Here is a 20385-nt window from a genome sequence, read left to right as displayed (position 1 = left end):
CATAGCCGAGCTGCATTATGACGGATGCGGCAGAGACCTGGCTAGGGGACCTTAAGGACCTGTCTGCCATACGCAATACACACAGAGAGAAGAACAGGAGTCCTAGTATGGCTTTGTAATAGACTACTCTGGGCGCCAACCCACTTGCGTCAGACAGAGTACTGCAGGGCGGAAGGCAAGAGGGAAACCACTGCCCTATTTTTCCCTAAAAAAGTAGCATGGAAAATGATGCACCGACAAGAGCGTGGCTCTTAAATTGATGATACAAGACATAATAGCCAAAATTGCGATAACCAAACAAGCATTTAACAGGAAAAAATACATTTTGAAAACTAAAAACATATCATTAAAAATATGGAAACGGTTTATTAAATCATAAATTTGGAGTATTGCACTCTATGGAAGTGAAACGTGGACTATGACACAGAGAGACAGAGAGGTTGGAAGCGTTTGGGATGTGGTGTTGGCGAAGGATGGAGGGTATAAGCTGGACTGAAATGATGTCAAATGAAAAAGTCCTGCAAAGAGATGAAGAAAAGAGAACCATATTGAAGACTATAGAGAACCGGAGAGGAAATATGACTGGCCACCTGATACGACACGATTCAGTTATAACAAACATTATAGAAGGAAAAATTGAAGGGAAGAGAGGAAGGGGTAGACCTAGGAGAACATTTATGAAACAAATAAAAGAGAAGGTGCAGGTCGTGTCGTATCAGGAGGTGCAGGATTTGGCAGGAAGAAGAGAGGAGTGCCGATTACTCTACCGACAAGAGCGCAGCTTTAAGAGAGAGAGAGAGAGACGCAATAATAATAACCGACGTAGCCTCGCACATCTTTGGTTGAAACGCACCCTTAAGGTAAAGCCACACTGTCGTCGTAACGCGGCTATTCATCATCTTATGGTAATAGGTTAGGTTATGTGTAATAAATCTGGTAACACACTCACCGAGAAATGTCTTGATCGGAGGCATAGCTTTCGTCGGCATGGCCTTAGCAGGTATGGCATTGGTGCTAGGACACACCAGACCCAATGGAATCCCCAGGTCCACCAACTCCATCTTACGCTTCATATCCTCTATTTCTGCCAATGTCTTCTTCTGCACTTCAGTATATGATTCTGAAAGAATTTTATGTTCCTTTAGAAGATTTTCTCAAGGATATTATAACGACAATCATGCAGAATGCATGCGGCCTCCGTGGTCCAGTGGTTGAGCGTTGTACTCACGATCCGGAGGTCCCGGGTTCGAATCCCGGTGGGGACAAATCACAAAAATCTCTTTGTGATCCTTAGTTTGGTTAGGACGTTACAGGCTGATCACCTGATTGTCCAAAAGTAAGATGATCCGTGCTTCAGAAGGCACGTTAAGACGTTGGTCCCGGTTATTACTTACTGATGTATGTAGTCGTTGCAAGAGTCTTGTCAGGGGCCGAAGGCGGCTCAATAATAACCCTGACACCAAGGTTGATGGGGTTGGTAATCCACCTCACAACCCACACGATAGAAGAAGAGAAGATTCGGAATCATACCCACAAATCACCGAGCTTTCTGTCAGACCAACGTGAAAGGTGGTGGGCCGTATCGCCGTCTATGAGTGAATATCAAAATGTGTCAAGTTTGGTGGCGACTGTCATATAATTTTTTGGTGAAAAATTGGGGAAATTGGGAAAATTGGGAATTGAAAAATTCCTTTTTCATGTCGGAACCGAGGATCCTTTTGGATCTTTTTCATGTCGGAACCCAATTTTTCACGAAAAATAATATGAAATTTCGCCACCAAATTTGAAATTTTGAGATTCACCCCTATAATGGTCGAGCCAACTGTTAGTGAAAACTGCACTGAGTAGAACGCTCGGTGACGCGTGGGTACTTAGTTCATCTTGCGATGGATATACCTGACTACAAAAATTGGAATATCATCATCATCATCAGCCCATTAACGTCCCCACTGCTGGGGCACGGCCCTCCCTATGGATGGATAGGGAGATCGGGCCTTAAACCATCACGCGAGCCCAGTGCGGACTGATGGTTATTAACGACTGCTAATGCAGCCGGGACCAACGGCTTAACGTGCCTTCCGAAGCACGGAGGAGCTCGAGATGAAAACTTTTTTTGTGGTCACCCATCCTATGACCGGCCTTTGCGAAAGTTGCTTAACTTCAACAATCGCAGACCGAGCGCGTTTACCGCTGCGCCACAGAGCTCCTCAAAAAAAATGGAATATAATCTGAGCTTATGTTATGTTAAGAATCATGCCTTTTTTTTTAATTTAAGAATTGACCCCGATTCCTGCAGACACTTCCTAATTTTATTTTAAGATATACCCGTCATTTTCTTATCCGCCGAAAAGGAAAGGGACGGATGACAACAAGTTAATTTTAAAAGGAACGAATAACCCGTGCGAATAAAATAGGCATCTCCCTGGTATTCAATCCGTTTGACGCGCTCTCTACTTAATTCTGTCGGATTATTGGCCGATGTGAAATTTTTAGACGGTTGTTTTAGATTTCTGCTTTAAAATTGACGTGTATTCCATAAATTTTATGCCTGTCGATTACCCGTCCCTTTTTTTTCAACGGATGAGAAAATGACAGGTATAACTTAAAATAAAATTAGATGGCGTCTGCAGGAATTAGCAAATCAAATCAAATATACTTTATTGCACAGAACTAAAAATAAATTAAATTAATAAATAAATTAGCACCATTGAACGTACATTATAGTTGTGTTTTATACATTCCATGCACAGTTCAGGGATGGAAAAAATGTTTAGAATGTCCGATGCTATTTAGAATCCGAGTTGCTCGTAAAGATCAACTTACGGGATCACTTCCTTGTCATTTCATTTGTACTAACAAATAAATGGATCTGTGTCGTCTTTAATAACATAACATAAATAGCCTATATACGTCCCACTGCTGGGCACAGGCCTCCTCTCAATCAACCGGAGAGGGTATGGAGCATACTCCACCACGCTGCTCCACTGCAGGTTGGTGGAGGTGTTTTTACGGCTAATAGCCGGGACCAACGGCTTAACGTGCCCTCCGAAGCACGGAATCAACTTACTTTTTCGGACAATCAGGTGATTCAAGCCTGAAAAGTCCTTACCAAACAAAGGACAGTCTCACAAAGTGATTTCGACAATGTCCCCATCGGGAATCGAACCCGGACCTCCAGATCGTGAGCCTAACGCTCTTACCACTAGACCACGGAGGCTGTTGTTGTGTGGGTGTCTTTATAAATAAATTAAATTTCACATGATAGATGCATAGTTGATGGGGTGCTCTTATATCGCGGCCTTATTGTGAAAACGACGTAAGCGTCTTCAAGTAACAGGATTAAAATGGCCACATCGAAGCAATTCATCTAAAAAAGCAATATTGCCATTTGACATTTGTTTGCATTGCGCACTTACTTTTATATGCGCAAACGTCAAATTGCAATATTACTTTTTTATTTAAATTGCTTCGATTTGGCCTTTTTAACCGCTCTTAATGTGATTTTCTTCAACAAAACCTCGATGTCAATGTGGGGAAACAACAAAATTTTACCTGGATTAAAACTAGCTTGACTATTACGATGTGAATTTCATTAACAAAACAAAAATCGATTCCGAATATGATTTTATTAAATTACGCTTACGTAGTTTTCACCGTATTTTTTTTTATGAAAATATATTTTGGAATAGGTAATATGGATATGGATTTTTATAATAACAAAACATTCAGAAAAGTTACAGTACTTAGTAAAAACTTTTTTTTTAACTTTCATTATCCAAACATTAGATCAAAGTAATTGTCATGTTGGTATTATACCCAAAAACAAAGATAAAATTGTACAGCGCCATTTATAATTATATTTTTTGGGGAAAGACCCTCGTTCTATTTTCGTAGCTTGTAACATTTTGTTACATGCTAGAAATGCAAACCAAAAAAGAGTTAACATGAAGAATTTAGGGTTACCAGATCCAAGACTTTGACGAATGGTGATGATTTTAAACTAAACAAATATGTTCCAATTTAAGTTTGTAAAGTTGTGAACGTGCAAGAAGAATTACAGGCAAGAAACACGATGCAAGAATAATATTAAAGTCTATAATAAATACCGATTTCAATTTGGTTCCAATCGAAATCACTTTGGCCCACTATTGAATCTGGCAACCCTAAAATCAATAGGATATTTCACTTATGCTTTCAAGCTTTTAAACGTTATTAATCTATCGTTGTATCTATCTTCATCTGTGTGAATTTGTTTTGTATGTTGTGTGCAATAAAGTATATTTGATTTGATTTGATTAATGTGTTATAGATGACCCAGTAAACTCCGTATAACCCTTCATATTTTATCACAGTTTAAACCTTCCCGGGACTTCACGAATATTTCAAGACTAAATTTAGCCAAACTCAGCCGTTCTCGAGTTTTAGCGCGACTGACAAACAGAAATTCATTTATGTATAGATTTCAATAAAATACTATGTACAATTTACATAGATAAGCGACCATTCCATGTTATAGCTTGTATTTGCTTATAAATAAGGACCAAGAAAGTTTTTCTATATAATATTTTATGATAAAGCGTAAAAAAATATCGTGTGTAATTATTTCTCACAACCTATAATACAGAGTTATTCTCAACCAGCCTTTCTCACGCGAGTTCGTCCGCGTGTTTTCGTTTTCTCATCCCCTTTTCAGCCCCTTGGGGGACGATTTGAGGGTTAAAAACTATCCTAGGTCAGAAACTATCTCCGTACCAAATTTCATTTGAATCAGATCAGAGGTTAAATATAATATAAAATGGAAAAGCAACAGACAGAATTACTTGCGCATTGATTGTGTGGTTTGAAAGTCACCGTAGTGTGCGTGAGGTCACAATACAACACATGTCCTCGTACTCAATGCTCATCGAGACAAAATAAACAAGCCCAAACTCCGGGATCTTCAATTCAAAAAGTATATTCACTAGTTATCCATAAATAACAGCATTTAATACGACGACGATCCGTGCTTCGGAAGGCACGTTAAGCCCTTGGTCCCGGTTACTACTGACTGCTGTATGTACGTAGTCGTTACACGAGTCATGTCAGGGGCATTTGGCTGCTCAATAGTAACCCTGACACCAGGGTTCATGAGGTTGGTAATCCACCTCACAACCCACACTATAGAAGAGAAGAAGAAGCATTTAATATAGTTTGATTGATTTAAATTTACCCTCATTATAGGGTTCAAACAGATTCAAAATTAATGAGAAATATTTCTCGCCATTCGATTAAATTCCATACTTTGGTTTAATATTTTAATATTTTTGGTTTTATAATTTACTATTATTAGTAGGAGAGGGCGCTGTAGTTACGTTTTCGACGCTACGTATAGATTATTATAAACTTAGCATCTCAACTTACCGTTAAATAGTTTCTGTCTGGCACCCGGTTTGGGCGGTTTCGGCAGCTTTTTCTGCTCATCTTCAAGCTTCTCCACCTTCGGTGTCACCTTCACACTGCTCAGCTTTCCTATTAGCACTGTAGTATCTGAAGCAAAATAATCGGATCAGAATAGACCGAGGGTTGGTATAGCCAGTATAATTTAGCTCTGTTCGACATCGTATGTCATCTAGTACGGGCTTTAGACAATAAGATGTCATATTTATTCTTATAGTCACTTTAAATACGTCCAGATAGATATAATGTCACACTTTCACAGTTTATCAGAGTATTCACATTCGTAATACGCCTGAGGCAACGTCCGTCCGCCTCCGAGTTTCGATCGTAACTGAGTAACTGACAAGCGGTGTCTAGCCTCCACCGCTTCATCCCCACTCCCGCCTCACGTCACCTGACCTAACGTCACATCGATCCAGAGCGCTGCAACTTCATTGCAATCCTCGATGATTCATATTTGAATTTTCTTCTTCTATCGTGTGGGTTGTGAGGTGGATTACCAACCCCATCAACCCGGCCTCCTTAGTTCAGTACGTTGTACTCATGATCCGGAAGTCCTGGGATCGAATCCCGGTGGGGACAAATCATAAAAATCACTTTGTGATCCCTAGTTTGTTTAGGACATTACAGGCTGATCACTTGATTGTCCAAAAATAAGATGACCCTGTGCAACGAAAGGCACGTTAAGCCATTGGTCCCAGTTATTACTTACTGATGTAAGAATGTAGTCGTTACATGAGTCACGTCAGGGGCCTATGGCGGCTCAATAACAACCCTGACACCAGGATTGATTTGACTTGTCAAAAATCATAATGTGTTATCATGTACATACATACATATACAAAACATAATAATAAGGCCAATTTTTACGAATTAACGCACAATATTTTACACTTACCTTAACTAATACAGATTCCCTAGATTTTTGGAAGTTCATCCCCTAAAGGGATCAAAGTTAGTATGAAACTTGAAGTTGGATTGAAGTTAGAAGGGTGAAATATCGCACAAAGGTGCTTTAAGTAACGTAAGAGATCAGATGGGCTCATGGTTAGAAACAAAAAAGCCGTTCAAGTCTGCCGTAAATTACCAAAAGTAATCTAAGGGATAAATGCTTACGGCAAATATTAAAGTTCTTCTGGCCTAAAACTATTACAAACACAAAACTGTGGAGATTGACTGGGCAAATATTGTGGAGGCTGATATCCACACACGGAAATAACGGTGGATTGGTCATCTCCTTAGAAGACCTATGGAACACCCGTCCTGACGAGCTCGGACCAAAGAGACCTGGCGACGCTCGATCAACCGAGTTTTTAACTCTCGTCTCGTCGTGCAAAAGTACGAGAGGAGTGGAAATCTGCTATTCAAGCCCTACATGCCAACAGGGGATAAAAGGATTAGGAGAAGAATCTAAGGGGGGCTTCGATTTTGCCATTGAAAAACTATTGTCTCCATACATTGACATTTGTCACAATTATTTTACCAACTGCTAATTCTCATAAAAATATACTTACTTCCTGTGCTAACAGGCTTAACAACAGACACTGGAGGAAGTGGGGCTTTCTTCTGGATGGAGAATGCTCGGAGACGCTTCTTTGCATTCTCAATTCCTTTGAAAGACGATGGTAGAGGAGATGATGTTGATGGTGCATTGTGCTGTAAATGAAAAAGTCAAATTAACAAAATACATACATACATGTACATATACGTAATATTTTTGATACAATGGTTTTAACAAAGTTTTTTTATGAATGTCCGAGGTGTGGCTATGAAGCCAGCCATCCCCAATCATCCAGTGACCATCTTTAATTGTGTTCAGTTCATCTTTATGTATTCCCTTGGCTAATGAGAAGTCAATTGCTAGTTAGAAGAGCCACTATCATATAAAGCTTTTCGATATGCGAAGGCACCTATGAGCCTGGCATGATCACCCAGAGTGTTCAAAGCCTCATTAAAAATTAGAAAAAAAAACCTATGTATACATGTGGTTCCTACAGTGCTTGTGGTGTGTGTGACTCAGATTGACCATCTCAGCTCTGTACTTCTACTTTAACAACTTTACAAATTAAACAATTATTCTCATCTATAAACGACAAGTACCGGACTAGTATAAAATACTACACTAGTATTATGTGCTACTGTGCTACCGTGCTGTGTACTAGTGGCTAAACTATACAGTTTACTGAACTTATTTGCTATATCTAAAAGTTGTGGGGAAGAAAGTGCTACCTTTTGTACCACTTACTTCCACCTGTCTGTAATTGTTTATGTAATATGTTTTGTTTTGCATGCAATAAAGAGTTTTTGTATGATGTAAGGGAACGCGCACGGACTGTGTGTCTCCCTCGCACTGACAAAATAAAGCGGCATACGGTAAGAACGAGATTTTTGTATTCAGTGTCTGCGCTGTGAACCTATGTGTGTATACTTTAGTATTCTATGTTTGTATACATTTGGCGTAACATTAACCTATGACCAAAAGTAACTTGGAAACACAGAGTTTACTTGAGTTACTTACCCTGATATCTTCAAATCCTCCTGTCCCTGGGGGCGCCGGCTCATCAGAATCCTGCGACTCCGAGCCTTGAATGGAGCTCCCAAACTCCATCTTAATTATCTACCTACACTATGACTAAAAAACACATAACGATACTTATTTTACTATCGAAAATCACAAAATTATATAGCAACAATAAGACTATTCAATATTTTGTATGAAAAACAAATACGCAAATATCGCAGTGAAATCAAGCCATGTTTTTATTTTTTTTTTTCCTTTCCAAAAACATTGCATGAATTTGCATGCAATGGAAATGAACAACCATTATCTTTGAGCCAGTCTTTATACAACACAAGCACAACGTTGGCTAAACTATATAACTAACTTTTAGAAAATCACTAATTTATATTAATTTCATCCTTCATGCACAAAATTATTGGGCAGTCGGTGATTATTATTTATCTATTAAGTATTTATTTTAATAAACATCTCGTGGCGTGTCGGGCTAATACCTGACCGTACTTGATGTTTTTTTTTCTCGTCTCGGCACGGCAACACTACGTGACCTGTCAAGTGAATCCTGTCATAGTTTTTCGCGCTAAAACTGCTGAGTTCGCTGCCGAATAAATAATTTTATAGTTAAAACTACCGTTAATTGAAAACAATTCAAGCTGAATTCCCGTTGTATTTCATCTTTTGTTAGACAATTATCGAAAATGCCTTCCGAAGTGCGTTCTACCTTAAAATTCACGCGCCTTACCGAGCACGCGTTTCCACCCATGAAAGGTTCTGAAAAAGCTGCCGGTTTTGACTTGAAAAGGTAACAATCCATTCTATTTCTGTATTTTATTCAAGATTTAGGTTCAATGATTATATTAATGTATGTTATGATGTGAAAACAGTGCATACGACTACGTAGTACCGGCCCGCGGAAAGGAGTTGGTGAAGACTGATCTACAGATTGAACTGCCTTCAGGCTGCTACGGTCGCGTAGCACCGCGCTCCGGCCTCGCTGTCAAAAACTTCATAGATGTAGGAGGTGAGTTCGATATTTTAAATAGATGTTATTATATTATATGTCAAAGGGATTGAAGAGTAGGTACATGTTTTTGTACCTTCTGCCTTTTTTGGTATTTCTTACGCAGCCACGGATTTGAAGGATAAGGATTCCATAATCACTGCACACAACAGTTTAAAAAAATCTGTCCCATTGGATTGCCTACCAGCACAGGCCTTCCCTTATGAAAGAAAACAGCTCTTAAGGAATGAGCTAATGAGTCTATACAACAATGACTGGAAACATTTTCAAATCATTATTTATTGTTTTACAGCCGGAGTAATAGATGAAGATTACCGTGGCAATGTCGGTGTAGTTCTCTTCAACCACTCCGACCAGGACTTTGTGGTGAAGAAGGGTGACCGGATCGCTCAGCTCATCTGTGAGAAGATAGAATACCCTGAGCTGCTCGAAGTAGCCAACTTGTCTGAGACCAAGAGAGCTGAAGGAGGGTTTGGTTCTACTGGTACCCAGTAATTGCTTTTCCTTTTTATTTAGGCTGTGTTTGGCTTGTTGTCATGCCAGATACAAAGTGATCCACCTCCTTTCTTTAATAAATCTTAATTTGTTAAAAATTAAAATAATCTCTTCAAATATCCATTAAAATAATACAGCTTGAGAAGCTCATATTATTGATTTATGAGAATTGATATAAAATAACCTGTTTTTGAAATTATTTTAACACCAAATTATTGTAATTTTATTATGTGTTTTAGTTTCCATTCTGGCTCCATTTTGGTGACTATTCGGGCATATACAAACTGAACCTAATTTTAGTATGACAGGCTTAAACTAGTGCTGTCCTTCACTTACAATAAGTGCAAGAAAGAGATAAAGCTAGGTTTGGTCCTGTTTAAATTGGTGGTTGCCTGAGCCTCATTAATTCCGCCATGTATGTTCTTGTCGCTCTAGCAAATGAGGGTTTCCTGAGTGACAGAAAAGGATAGATGCATAGGAAAGTGCGATGCAGCCATATGTAGTTCAGCCCATGTTTAAGCTTTTAAGTAATAAGTGTCTCAATTGTGATAACTTTTGATAAGTGTAATGTTATTAAGGTAATATAAGGTTCCTGTAAGATTTTCACATTTGGAAATAAATCTGTCATTCCATACATAATATTTTATTTGTTTGTCAAACCTTAGAAGCTAGAAGAATAAATGTTTTCAAGTTTTATCACAACTATAATGTGGTAAGAACCACCAGTGAGATTTACATCCCCATTATGATTTAAATCTACACATACTTTGCATATGAGAATACAGACAACTGGATTTTGAATTACTACAAAAATATTAGGCTCAACTTTCCGCCATCGGAAAAAAATACAAAATGGCGGTCAAATACAAGCACAAAACGAGATCATAGTTATTTAAAATCTATTCCAATAATAATTCCCCTAAGTAATAGGTTAACGGTGGGTGAATTTGTTTACATTTTGAGGAAAGGAAGTTTTTACAGGTACATTGAAAAAGCCTAAAAGTAACTTATAAATGTAAGCTCACTGCACTATATTGCCAACTGAAGTAGTCAAAGGTACAGACCATCGCATGATGACCTAAGCACCCACGTACGTGATAGGTGGTGAACCTTATCGCCTTGTTTAAAGGTCGATAGTTGTTGTGTGCAACTGTGTTATACAAAATTGCACTTGGCCAGCAGCTTGGGTTGCCAGCCAGCAGTGTCCAGCTTTTGTTAGGTCATGTGATTGAGTTGTGCGGCTTAGCGTTGCGTCAGTCGCAAGGCAAACTTGCTGGTTTCTGGATATTAACTTTAACGAACTGGCAGCCCTGAGGCGCAAGTCCGGTAACGCAGACCAACCAGTACTCCTCACCCACCCCAGTATGGTCCTGTGCTTTAAGAGGCAAGCCGGTTTACAGGACCATAGAGGCTGACAACTTATACATAAAACGAATGTAAAAATAGTCGTATAACACAACTTTTTTTCATATTTCTAATTAAAAACTATAAATAACCACCTCAGGCTAAAGTCTACGGCTAAGCCTGGGTACTTTTGTTATTTGATATTACGTAATACTCTCAGGGATAAAGAAACTAAGTCAGTCTTAAGTTAAATACTTGACCTGGAATCTAAAAATACATATTATGTAGATCAATGCTGCGCATTCTGGCAGACGAACTAAATTTTGTTTTAGTTGGCTGTTCTAAAACCATCTCTAACATGCACTTAGAAGGATGGCCCTATTTTTTTTTATAAACTAAAATAAAATGAAGATTGATAAAATGAAGATTGTGTCTGCCGGAATAAGCACAAGTATAAAGTTAAATACTTAGTATTATTCTATTATGAAGTATAGTTTGTATTTTACCTGTATCTAACATCAAAACAGCCTAAATCTCTCTTTGAAGATTACAACAATTCTAGTCATAAATATGCCCATATTTAAGGAATGAATAATATACTTCCCAGCCCACTCAAGGGCGGTGCGAACGGTGCGATGGCACCGGGCGCCGTATTTGAAGGGGGCGCCAAAATCAACCAGACGGGACCACCCTGACTGGCAGCTCCGAATCTACAGGGGAGTAACTGGATTGGGCACACCTGCCCTGTGAATTAGACCTCTTAGCGGCCACATAAAACTCATACATTTAATGGGTGGCCGTAAACGTCATTTTTAAAAGATCTAATTAGTTATATTTCAGCCATAAACTAATCGAAAAATACTGTATTTTACGAGGGGCGCCACTCTCGAGGTCTCATACCACCTAGATATTTTGCTAGGGCCGCTACTGAGTCCACTCTGAGGTGCACAAACCTCTTCCCCACAATGGAGTAAGATAGAATATATCTTGGACACAACTCAATGAAGCTCCATTAGCATGTAAAGTTCGAATTAATCATCCATAATTAACATTTCGACATTTTCATTTTTTTTTTTATGTGTGTATATTTTAATGTTTTAATTGTATATGTGTGTCGTAGATTTTACCTAAATAATTTTTTTTATTATTATTATTTTTTTTTAACTCGTAAATGCATTATGGTTAAATACTTTCACCACCAAACCAAAGGCGGCTTTAATTCTCGAACGAGTAAATTTTAGAAATAAACTTATAAATTGAGTCGAATCTGGCTACATTAAACGTTCGATCACTAATCCTAGGCGCTATAACATAGATAATGTATATATCTACCAGAATATAAAAATAACACTCTTAAGAGTCTTAATCTAACATATATTTTACCAGAATATAATATTAAGTATAGATTGAAACTAATATTCTCCAGGTATGCTTTCAGCTAAGCTCAAATAACTTAAGCAATAAATATATTTTACTAATTTTTACTTGGCTCATGATAATAACTGCCCAGCAGTATATAATTACACAAGAGATTCAAAAACTTAACTTAAAGTATTGACAACAATATAAAAAATATAACTTGTTTAGGTTTCGACTTCCGACATCATCAAAGAGCGAGTTCACGTCGATTCCAATATAGACCTAGAAGACCAATCTTAGGATTCATAGCAAAAGTTGTTTATTCCTACACACTTCATTAGAACACTAATGGAACTGCAGTTTTCCAAAATAGATTATTATTATGCATACAATCATGAGCAACACCCTGTACCCTCTTTAGAACCCTGTCGCAGTAACATATTTGACAATTAGTGAGACTTACACTTCAATTTGTCACAAAAGTTAATGTGACATGGTACCAAAGTGTGTACAAATTAATACTCGTGACATACATAAGTACGTAATGTACTTATCTTCACTCACTATGTATCTTCGGAGTGAATCTGCGCGTTTCGCTGTTCTATGATGTGGAAACTATGTTTTAAACATTAAATTCGTAGGTGCAGTCTTAACTTGACCAGAATTACAGCGAAAATCGGATGCTATATCACATCATGTAGAATTCGCATGCGAAAAATAGTTTAAATATTAAATATCACAAAAAGATGTTCTCTTGCAGTTGCAAATTCTTGAAACCTATATCAAATTACATAGATAGGATATAATTATGATAATATGTGTTTTTCGCATCCAATAATCTCTGCATGCACTATGAAAGAATAGACGACAATATAAATAGATTGCCTTAAATGTTAATGAGAATAGAGTACAAAATCAATAGCGATTGTAACCGCGTCCGCCGCCGCGGCCCCGTCCCCTCCCACCGCCTCCCTCCTTCTCCTTCCTCAGCTTCATAGCTTCAAACCTCTCTGCCATCTGTTCCAACTCACCAGGCACCTCCTGGTTTGCCTCTTCAAGAATCTTGATCAAATCCTTGGCATGGGCCCAGTCCTTCCTCGTGACAAATGACAACGCAATACCAGTCTTGCCAGCTCGACCGGTCCTTCCAACTCGGTGCACATACTCCTCTATATGGCGTGGGAAATCAAAGTTCACCACATGTGTCAGGTCTTTGATATCAATTCCACGTGAAGCCACATCGGTAGCTACCAGAATGTTGACTGTTCCATCAACCATATCTGCTAAAGCAGCCTCACGGTCACTCTGTTCCCTGTCCCCATGCAATGACTGGCATTCTATGCCTTTGCATGCCAAGTCTGTGGTGATGTGTGTAGCAGTTGCCTTCTTACCACAAAATATTATTATCTTGTCTGTAGGCTCCATGTTCTGGATGAATTCCAAGAGAACAGCTTCCTTGTCATCTTCCTCAACAAACTGAATCTTCTGAGTGACAGTATGCACTGCGGCAAGATCCAAAGATCCTACATTCACTTGAATTGGATCCTTCATGTAAGATTCTGCAAGACGTCGAACTCCATTGGGCCATGTGGCTGACGTCATGACTGTTTGTTTATCAGGCCTCACATCAAATAAGGACTTCCTGATTTGCGGCTCAAAACCCATGTCCAACATCCTATCTGCTTCATCGAGAACAATGTAGGAAAAGTTGATTATGTTAAGATGCCGTGCCATAATTAAATCATTGAGTCTTCCTGGTGTTGCAATGACTATGTCCACACCTTTGGAAACAACTTTAATCTGCTCCTTCCTGTCTCCTCCTCCATACAAGCAAACAGAAGTGATTCCTCTGTAACTGTATTTGGATACTTCTTTATCAATCTGCAAAGCCAGTTCTCTTGTTGGAGCCAAGATGAGCACTGTGGGACCTTCTCTTTGATCTCGAGGGACAGTCTGCCCTTCAATGTGAATCAATGCAGGAAGAAGAAAAGCTAATGTCTTACCTGTGCCAGTTTGGGCAATGCCAATCATGTCTTCACCCCTCAATAGGATAGGCCATGCTTGACTCTGAATGGGTGAAGGCTGAGTAAAACCTTGCTTGTATATCTCATCCAAAATCTCTGGGTAGTGCTGGAATGCCTGCTCAAATGTTATCACAGGATTTGGTATTGGTCGCAAACCAGGTTTATCATCAAAAGTCCGTTTAACTTGTATGTCATTATTTGCTTTGCGCCAGCGACTAACGTCACCAGGACTCATTGCAGCCACCTGTGGGTCTTCCTTGTAGAAGTCCTTAACAATCGGCGGTAGGCTGTCGTAACGCATTTTCTGTTGTTCATCGTATTGTTTATTGAGCTTTTCCCAGTCTATAACTTGAACACCAAATTCATTTGTCTTGTAAAATGAAGTAGTTACACTGTTGCCAGAGGCTTTATTGCTGTTTGACGAACTCTCTTGCTGTGGAGGCTTGTAATCCTCAATAAGGCTATTTATCAGCTCCTCAACCTTAGCAATCGCAGACTCAGAACCTACTAAAGTAAGCTCGGTTTCGTAGCCGCTGGAATCGCCGATCTGGATTTTTGCTTCGGATTCATACTCCAAATCGCGTATTTTACTCCCGCCCTTCCCGATCACGCGGCCTACTTTTGTAGACGGAATGGTCATCACTTTTCTGTTACCTTCTTCCACCGGTCTCCAGTTGCGATTGCCCGTGTTTCTGTTGTCCCGGCTGTCGCGTTCGCGCCAGCCAAAGTCAGTGCCGCTGCCGCGGCCCCGGGAACCTCTGGCGGATGGTCCTGTGTTGGGGCGGAACACCCTTGCATGGTGAGTTCTCGGCGGCGGCGCCGCTACAGCCAGCGGCTCGCTCTCCTGCCATTCGTCTTCAAAGTCCGCCATTTCTGTAATATTTGCAAGTAAATTGATATTTTATAACCTTAATTACCGACGAAATGAGTTCCATCTAAACTTTTTAGTCTGCACAGCAACTAAATGCAGTAACTTACAAGAATATACAGTAAAAACTGGATAAAACTTTAATTTTCGGCTTCAGCACGTTCAGGTACAGAGAGAAAACCACAAACGAGAAAAGAAAACTAAAACAAGTACTTAGTCAATGTTGCCAGAAAAAGTTACGTCCGTTCGTCCGATGTCCGTGTTGTCGTCGTCATATGAACTTTAAAAACAAGTGTGAAGTGCGAATGTGTGAATATTACGGTTAGATCCCTACTTTACACACATTATTCCATTTTTCCGATTCAGTTTATGTAGCTTACCTATTATTATATTATTTTTCTGCACAGGCTCCACAACCATAAAATGAACATATTCTGCACAATTTGTCCAAACCAGCGCACGCTGGCAGCACTATTTTGTTGATATTTTTCCTGCGGCGATGCGTCCAGGCAAGCAAAGAATTTGTCAAACATACAGCCTCTTATATTTTACCTGACTTGCAAAGAGAAAATATTTTTCTTAGTTTGTTTAGTACCTATCGAATACTGTGAGTGATCATCAGATCTTGGACTCCCAAGAAAACAGAAGAGTATGACAATATACTTTACTAATAAAAAGTAGGAAGAAATCGACACAAAGTTTACATATTTTAATCAAGGAGAGAAACTAAAGAGCATTGTCACATTCTTTATATATCCTTTCTCTAAGTTATAACAACATTACACATAATAGTTGTGTTGTACATTTTTCATACTTACAAGATTTTATTCATCTCATCACACCTAATGTTTTATTTTCCTCAATAATGGATTTTATCGTTTTTGGGTAATCTTCAAACACCGTGGCATAGAATAAGGTATAATACAGGGGGGGCTACCGGCTAAGACGAAGCCGATTCAAGCTGGTCAATGTCATTACCGTTATCGCAAAAAAATATCCTACAATCTTGTCTTTTTTCAAATATCCAGTTAGAACAAGGACAAAGTATTTTTCTTTCGTATTTAAATACGCTCCGTCTATTCTAATACTTGGTCTTTGAGTTAGAAAATAAGTACCTTACCAGGATATTTTTTTGCGCTAACGGTAATAATAATATTAACTCGTATGAAAATCGTTGCGGTCTTGGGGTCGTCCTCGAACACCGGAAGTCAATATCATTAATTCTTTCTTCCAATGTAAACGCAAAAATATCTTGAGTCTTTTTTGCAAATATTTAAGTAGTTAGAATTTATGACGCAATCTTGTGTAAGTTATGTCTGCTTATTTGCAAAAAGATAGATTGTAAGATACTTTTGCGACCACGTTAATAAACCGTTGTGTATCGTGTGGTTTAAAATGAAACAAAGAAATTATAATTTAAACTTAAAATAGGTATTTATTTATAAAACCAAACAGATGATCACAAATTGTTTTACGATTTACATAACTATCTTTTGGTATTACAATCAGTCTTAAAAAGGGAGAGATCTCAAATTAGAAGATGGAACTAACTAAAATGTTGGCACAATAATTTAGTCAACTTCTTCAACCGTTGGGCCTTGGTAGCCGCCGTCTTGTTGTTGGTATCCTCCGTAGCCTCCGGGCATACCTCCCATTCCTCCGGGCATACCTCCCATTCCTCCGGGCATACCACCCATTCCTCCGGGCATACCTCCCATGCCCCCCGGCATTCCTCCAGGCATACCACCCTGGCCGCCGCCATGCATCTTCGTCATAATCGGCGAGCAGACGCGTTGTGCTTCCTTCAATCGATGTTCATATTCATCTTTCTCAGCTAGCGAGTTGTTGTCCAACCATCGGAGCACTTCCTCGCACTCGCGTCGCGCCGTGCCTTTGTCGTCCTCGCTAAGTTTGTCTCCAGCTTCATCCACAGCTTGTTTCACACTGAAGACGTACGCTTCTAGCTGGTTGCGGGCAGCCACACGTTCCCTCTGCCTCTCATCCTCTTCTTTGTATTTCTCGGCTTCAGCCAACATTCTCTCAATCTCGGCTTGAGAGAGGCGGCCGCGGTCGTTCTTGATGACGATGTTCTTCTCCCTTCCAGTGCTGTTTTCCTTCGCAGACACATTGAGGATACCGTTCGCGTCCAAATCGAATGTGACGTCGATCTTTGGTACTCCGCGCGGCGCTGGCGGTATTCCCGTCAAGTCGAACGTGCCAAGTAGGTTGTTATCCTTGGTCATCGCTCGCTCGCCCTCGTACACTTGGATGGTGACCGCCGGTTGGTTATCGGAGTATGTAGTAAACGTCTGGCTTTGTTTGCATGGAATCTTGCAGTTGCGCTCGATGATCTTCGTCATTACGCCGCCAGCGGTTTCGATGCCCAGCGAGAGAGGTGTCACGTCGACCAAGAGGACATCTTGAATCTTCGAGTCGGTGGATCCAGAAAGGATAGCCGCTTGTACTGCAGCGCCATAGGCGACGGCTTCATCAGGATTGATGGAGAGGTTTAGTTTCTTTCCGCAGAAGAAGTTCTGTAGAAGATTCTGAACCTTCGGGATGCGGGTCGAGCCGCCGACAAGTACTACGTCATGGATTTGGCTCTTATCCATCTTGGCGTCTTTGAGAGCTTTCTCGACGGGTTCCAATGTGCCTCTGAAAAGGTCTGCACATAGTTCTTCAAAGCGTGCGCGGGACACTCGTGTGTAGAAGTCTAAGCCTTCATGCAGGGCGTCGATCTCGATGGTAGCTTCGGTACTGGATGAAAGTGTGCGTTTAGCGCGCTCAGCCGCCGTACGCAGTCGCCTCAACGCCCGAGCATTCGACTTGATGTCCTTCTTGTATTTCCTCTTGAATTCCTCCGCTAGGTGGTTAACTAATCTGTTGTCAAAGTCCTCGCCTCCCAGATGTGTGTCGCCGGCCGTCGCCCTTACTTCGAACAGGGAGCCTTCATCGATGGTTAGGATGGACACGTCGAAGGTACCGCCTCCCAGATCGAAGATTAGGACGTTTCTCTCACCTTTCAGGTTCTTGTCCAGGCCGTAAGCCAGGGCAGCGGCGGTGGGTTCGTTGATGATTCGTAGCACGTTCAATCCAGCGATTGCTCCCGCGTCTTTCGTGGCTTGGCGCTGAGCGTCGTTGAAATAAGCTGGTACTGTGATCACCGCGTCTCGCACTGTACTACCGAGGTAAGCCTCGGCAGTCTCCTTCATCTTCGTCAACACCATGCTGCTGACCTCCTCCGGCGCGAACGTCTTAACCTCACCCTTGAATTCGACTTGAATCTTCGGCTTTCCGCAGTCGTTGATGACTTTGAAAGGCCAATGCTTCATGTCCGCTTGGATCTTCGGGTCGTCGAATTTTCGCCCAATGAGACGTTTCGCGTCGAACACTGTGTTGTTCGGGTTGAGAGCGACCTGGTTCTTCGCGGCATCGCCGATCAGTCGCTCTGTGTCCGTGAATGCGACGTATGATGGTGTTGTTCTGTTTCCCTGGTCGTTTGCGATGATTTCCACGTTCCCATGCTGCCAAACACCGACGCAGGAGTAGGTGGTTCCAAGATCAATTCCAATAGCTGGCATTTCGATTTATTCGTTTCTCTTCACTCGTATATAATAACAATGCACTCGTTTGTTAACTTCGAGAGGTTTCTCACCACTCAACTTCACTTTCTACCACTTGTTATCGCTTCGTATATCTGAATTAGACTGGCTTCCCGCGCTCCCACCGCTCCTTTTATACCCCACGATTTGGACCAATCACAAAGCAGAGTTTACCACACTTTTCTCGAAGGCCAATCACGAATAATCTAGGGCAGAATAATCTCGACCATTCCAGAGAACATCGGCTAAAAGACAAAGATACCGCTATGCGTAAGAAAGAGAAAAAACATACAGTGTGCACATTGTAAAAAATAATGCACGATTTTATATTTCGATTTTACATTAAATATTGTGCAATTTTTCATGAAATGGAAACACATTTTCTTCTATCTCTTTCTTACTTGTGAAATAAGATTTGTTGTCTCTTTCTTACATTTTGCACAAAACATGAAATAGCTATACTAAGACAGAGATACCCTGATAGTTTCGTGAAATTTCTACTCGTTACTAGATGGCGCTAATTGACCCACTAATAAAATTATCAATGTGTGCGTGTCTAGTACATTCGAGAATTATCTACTGCTCGATAGATGACGCTGCAGACAAGTATAAATACGGTACGTAAGCGCGGTTTGACATGGAATTTTAAATCAGCAACCGAAGCGCGAACAATTGAAGAGTGAATCTTCTGATTCGAGCGATTTCTGCGACATTTCAACTGCGATTTCACGAGTGAATCTTCATCGAATAATTGATTTCAAGAATCTAAACACAATGAGTCTTCTACCATACGTATTCGACCGCGAGTGGCCGCGCTACCCCCGTCGCCTCTTCGACCAGGATTTCGGCTTGGCTTTGACTCCAGACGACCTTCTCACCGCCGTCAACCCTCTGGTCTCTCGCGACTACTTCCGTCCGTGGAGGCAGATGGTTTCCCGCGATATAGGATCCAACATCAAATGCGATAAAGACAAGTTTCAAGTTAACCTCGACGTCCAACATTTCGCGCCGGAAGAAATCTCCGTGAAGACCGCGGATGGTTACGTTATCGTCGAGGGCAAACACGAGGAGAAGAAAGACGAACATGGGTTCATTTCCCGCCATTTCGTGAGGAAATACGCTTTGCCAGAAGGTTGTCAGGTTGAAAATGTGGAGTCGCGTTTGTCGTCTGATGGAGTTTTGACCGTGACCGCGCCGAGACAGAAGCCGGCTATCAAGGGGGAGAAGGCTGTGCCTATTCAACAAACGGGCCCCGTCAGGAAGGAGATTAAGGATGGTACAGTTGAAAATAAAGATAAGAAGAAGTAATTTGGTCTGACAAAAAATTTACCGCTTTTAACATCACTTACTGTCATTGATAAGACTGTTTTTTATAAATTCCTAACATACTTTAAGTGTAATTTAGTTTTAAATAAATGAATCTAAAACTTAATTTCACTGTTTTTTTTATTGTATTCCCTGCGTAAGTAGTTACCTACATTAACAGTATTTACAGTAAAGTACACACACAAAACAAATTAAATAATTTACAATACAGTAGGTAGGTACGTAAAGAATAATATATACATACCTACACTCACTTAACAATCTTCTATCGTGTGGGTTGTATTACTAACCTCATCATCAACCCTGGTGTCAGGGGTACTATTGAGCCGCCAACGGCCCCTGACATCGCTCATATGACGACTACTTACTTACATCAGTAAGTAGTCCCAGAC

At 40.4% G+C, this 20385-nt stretch overlaps 5 protein-coding genes across 5 annotated transcripts in view; 2 read left to right on the top strand and 3 right to left on the bottom strand.

The window, feature by feature from the left end:
* The window catches only part of LOC126377812 (titin homolog), a 31418-nt gene extending 23218 nt beyond the window's left edge, over positions 1-8200 (bottom strand). The window contains exons 1-4 of the mRNA XM_050025681.1: positions 7955-8200; positions 6951-7092; positions 5401-5526; positions 950-1120 (exon numbers count right to left, since the gene is read on the bottom strand). Coding sequence (XP_049881638.1) covers positions 950-1120; positions 5401-5526; positions 6951-7092; positions 7955-8044 — 529 coding nt within the window. The 5' untranslated portion in view covers positions 8045-8200. The remainder of the gene's footprint in view (positions 1-949; positions 1121-5400; positions 5527-6950; positions 7093-7954) is intronic.
* Positions 8201-8497: 297 nt separating this feature from the next.
* LOC126377919 (deoxyuridine 5'-triphosphate nucleotidohydrolase) lies at positions 8498-10109 on the top strand. Its single transcript, XM_050025974.1, has 3 exons — positions 8498-8756; positions 8839-8975; positions 9268-10109. Exons 1-3 carry the CDS (start codon positions 8653-8655, stop codon positions 9468-9470), a joined length of 444 nt encoding a protein of 147 aa, XP_049881931.1. The 5' UTR covers positions 8498-8652; the 3' UTR covers positions 9471-10109.
* On the bottom strand, positions 10098-15246 carry LOC126377847 (probable ATP-dependent RNA helicase DDX43). Its single transcript, XM_050025824.1, has 2 exons — positions 15176-15246; positions 10098-15070 (listed from the first exon to the last, which is right to left on the bottom strand). The coding sequence occupies exon 2, from the start codon at positions 15066-15068 to the stop codon at positions 13089-13091; it is 1980 nt and encodes a 659-aa protein (XP_049881781.1). The 5' UTR covers positions 15069-15070; positions 15176-15246; the 3' UTR covers positions 10098-13088.
* A 1236-nt stretch (positions 15247-16482) lies between these two features.
* Positions 16483-18787, bottom strand: LOC126377845 (heat shock protein 68-like). Its single transcript, XM_050025820.1, has one exon. The coding sequence runs from the start codon at positions 18644-18646 to the stop codon at positions 16637-16639; it is 2010 nt and encodes a 669-aa protein (XP_049881777.1). The 5' UTR covers positions 18647-18787; the 3' UTR covers positions 16483-16636.
* A 520-nt stretch (positions 18788-19307) lies between these two features.
* On the top strand, positions 19308-20100 carry LOC126377916 (protein lethal(2)essential for life-like). The gene has a single exon (XM_050025971.1). It carries the CDS (start codon positions 19442-19444, stop codon positions 19973-19975), a length of 534 nt encoding a protein of 177 aa, XP_049881928.1. The 5' UTR covers positions 19308-19441; the 3' UTR covers positions 19976-20100.
* The last annotated feature ends 285 nt before the right edge of the window (positions 20101-20385 follow it).

Source organism: Pectinophora gossypiella, chromosome 24, assembly GCF_024362695.1.
Source record: "Pectinophora gossypiella chromosome 24, ilPecGoss1.1, whole genome shotgun sequence".
In the NCBI taxonomy this organism is placed as follows: Eukaryota; Metazoa; Arthropoda; class Insecta; order Lepidoptera; family Gelechiidae; genus Pectinophora; species Pectinophora gossypiella.
Note: the sequence above shows the minus strand (reverse complement) of the source record. Positions and strands in the feature narration are given on the sequence as shown.

Coding starts and splice junctions, on each gene's coding strand:
- LOC126377919 (XM_050025974.1), top strand. CDS start 8,653: ATGCCTTCCGAAGTGCGTTCTACCTTAAAATTCACGCGCCTTACCGAG. Junction 8,757..8,838: donor GCCGGTTTTGACTTGAAAAG/GTAACAATCCAT, acceptor ATGTGAAAACAG/TGCATACGACTACGTAGTAC. Junction 8,976..9,267: donor AAACTTCATAGATGTAGGAG/GTGAGTTCGATA, acceptor ATTGTTTTACAG/CCGGAGTAATAGATGAAGAT.
- LOC126377845 (XM_050025820.1), bottom strand. CDS start 18,646: ATGCCAGCTATTGGAATTGATCTTGGAACCACCTACTCCTGCGTCGGT.
- LOC126377847 (XM_050025824.1), bottom strand. CDS start 15,068: ATGGCGGACTTTGAAGACGAATGGCAGGAGAGCGAGCCGCTGGCTGTA.
- LOC126377916 (XM_050025971.1), top strand. CDS start 19,442: ATGAGTCTTCTACCATACGTATTCGACCGCGAGTGGCCGCGCTACCCC.